The 3,014-nt window shown below is 30.2% G+C and overlaps 1 protein-coding gene across 2 annotated transcripts in view; it reads left to right on the forward strand.

Moving 5' to 3' along the window:
* The window catches only part of LOC111615902, a 13,670-nt gene extending 10,882 nt beyond the window's left edge, over positions 1-2,788 (forward strand). For both annotated transcript variants that reach the window (XM_023357341.1, XM_023357342.1), the window contains exon 4: positions 2,308-2,788. In XM_023357341.1, the coding sequence (XP_023213109.1) occupies positions 2,308-2,780 (473 nt within the window). In that variant the 3' untranslated portion in view covers positions 2,781-2,788. The remainder of the gene's footprint in view (positions 1-2,307) is intronic.
* Positions 2,789-3,014: the final 226 nt, after the last annotated feature.

The following is a 3,014-nucleotide window of genomic DNA, read 5'->3' on the forward strand; positions in this document are numbered from 1 at the left end:
TAAAATGTATTACTTTAACACGGTTTTTTCCCAATACTTTGAATAAATACTAAGAAGGAATTTGTCAATATAAAAGAAACGATAAAGTTTTGCGTTAGTCCTGGTTTTATAATATCTAGAAACAAAGAACAAATAAATCATTCACACCATTAAAAAATCAAGAAAAAATTAATTAAATAAAATACTTTGCGCTCCTTATAAGCTAATAGGCTTATTTTTCAATCGTAGTATTATCAAAAAAATCAGAAAGTAATTGAAATGTTTCTTATCTCTGACGACTCAATTGCCCTTGACATGTATGTTTTTGATGTGTTTCTATACTAAACATGTGAATAGTACGTGCATGATCTAAACCAGCGGTTCTAAATCTTTTTTTTTTTTCACTTGCGTACCACCTAAACCTTCTGTTTATATACACTTGTAGCACTAACGGATCCTTCTTGCGTATCCCCGATGGTACGTGTACCACTGGTTGAGAACTGCTGCTCTAACCTATTTACTTTAAATTGTTTCGAAGTTATCATACTTCAATAAAGAAATTTATTTTGTTTTTATGCATTTTATTATTTTATGTATATACGTGGCTCATTTTTACTTTGTTTATTTTCTATATTTTTCTTTAATAACATTATTGAAGATAATAATAAATGTTGTTAATTGACATACTTTAAATGTTAAATGCAAGTAGATATCTTTTTGTTGTTTATTATCTTTTTTGAATTATATTTGTTTTATCATATACGTGCATAATGATAATATTTGAGTTATTTATAATCATAAGTACTATTAAAAATAATTAACAAAGCGAAATATTTGATGTATTTCAATTTCATTTACTATAAATACTGTATAATATAGCTACGTTTGCATATGTCAATTTATATTTTCCCTAATATAATATCACGAATAAAACCTACTCTAATTTTTATCAGAATTATTGCACTGTTTACAATTATTTTTTAATATGATTTCACAAGAAAATATTTTACTGTACTTTGTTATTATCAGCTCAATTAAAATCAATTTCATTTTATTTAATATATTTATATATTATATAAATATTTATATTACCTAAAATTGATAAATACGTGATTGATAGTACGTGTTCTTTTTTTCATGGCCGAATCAGGATTTTCGACGCTTCACTGTGTTATATACTGTATACTGCGTAGGGTCACTACTGAAGGGGCTTACCCAGAGGAGCCCATAGATTATAAATAAGGGGTCACAAGCTATAAAAAAACTGCATCATACATATGTAAGAAACTTCAAACTATGATTTAACATTGGATCAGCGCTCCCACAAAATAGCGCTAGTTGCAATCGGGGCTAATTTGGGTTCCTTGAAAACAAGAAATGTTCAACATACGACGCATGTGACAAAGGACAAATATCGTTCATTAGTTTCTTTTATATTTGCAGAATAGGCTAGAAGTCACGAGTTTTCTGTTGTTTGTTAATAATGGAAAATGGCAGATATAACAAATAATCTGTAGCTTTACAAAATGGTACTCGAGTGACGTTTAGTCAGATGACACTTGAAACTGGTGAATGAGAACTTCAGGAGTAAAAGTCCAAGTTAATCAACGGTTATACAACCACTAGTCGAAAGTCAAATATATGTGTAAGCAGGCAAAATAAAAATAAATAACTATCGGTATTTATTTTTATATATAATATAGGCCTATTCATCGAAATGGTATTCATTTACGAAGGTTATTTTCTTGCTCTCATATCCGCAAAATTATTAATAAATAACATCTAACATCACTATTTTGTATTAAAAATATAAAATTCAGAACACGAAATCTATTTTTGTCTTTAAAATTATTGCTTTTTACAGACTTGACATCATCACCGTGTCTATTTGAGACCAGTGATGTCAAGCTCCATTTGTCCCATCCTTGTTACAGAGCTGCCGAAAAGCACATCAAAAGTTACCATTATGTGATGACGTATGATTCACCTATTTTGACTAATAATATTTAATTTTAAACTATTTTAAATTCGTTTATTTTTGTGATATAAATAGTTATTTTTAATGCTGCGATATGTAAAACAAAATCTTTCAGGATGAATTCTTATGAAGCATTCGTTTAATTGCAATAGCAATTTAATGAAGAGATTGTAAAATTTAAGAGGTTGCGGCCGAAGTTTTCATCTCTCAAACGTGAACGTCGAACGTCGAGCGCCGCTATCTTGTAAGCGGCGCTCGACGTTTGACGTTCACGTTTGAGAGATGAAAACTTCGACCGCAACGTCTCTAATATTTCAAAATTTAAACGTAAATATGTTACTTTTTTTCAGATCTTCCAACAACTCCAAAGAACTCGACTCTTTCTCTAAACGTTACAAAGACTGGGCCCATTATAAACGTACCGAAAGAGAGAAATAAAATCAATCAAACTGGAAAGATGATACCAAAAACGGAAAGGAAATTAATAAATAATAGCAATTCAACCAAAGCAACCAATGATGATAAGAGTGATGAATCGTCAACAATTCCTAGGGTCAGTGACGGACAACTTCATCACATCTACGAAGAAATTATATATAATACGGAGTCTAGATCTTCAAATAAAGAAGAACCTCCGCCTCTTCCTTCTCGACCCAGACTATTAAAGATGAATTCTACATCCTATAATAAGAATATGAAGGATTATCCAAAGCAGAGAAGCAACATATACAGGTTGATAACTGATAAAGTTGAAAGAATGAACATCTCACAATCTTTGGAAACCGAATGGAAATACAACGCGGAAAGTCAATCGTTCCATTGATAAATGTAAATTCTTAAATATTCATATTTAAAAATGTAAATAGAAATAAAATTTTAATGATTTGTTACGTTCGATATTTTATCGCGTAAACATTAAAAATAGAAAACAAAGGATGAAAGCTGTATTGTAATATAATGATCGGAAAGGGAGGGCGAAAACCACGTGACAAAACAGCTTTTGTTGATAATTTCCCCTTACCGACATTCCTCTTCGTGTCGCAGGATTTTTTTCTTT

The sequence above is a fragment of the Centruroides sculpturatus genome, unplaced genomic scaffold (genome assembly GCF_000671375.1).
Source record: "Centruroides sculpturatus isolate CEXI.00-Female unplaced genomic scaffold, Cexi_2.0 scaffold2812, whole genome shotgun sequence".
In the NCBI taxonomy this organism is placed as follows: domain Eukaryota; kingdom Metazoa; phylum Arthropoda; class Arachnida; order Scorpiones; family Buthidae; genus Centruroides; species Centruroides sculpturatus.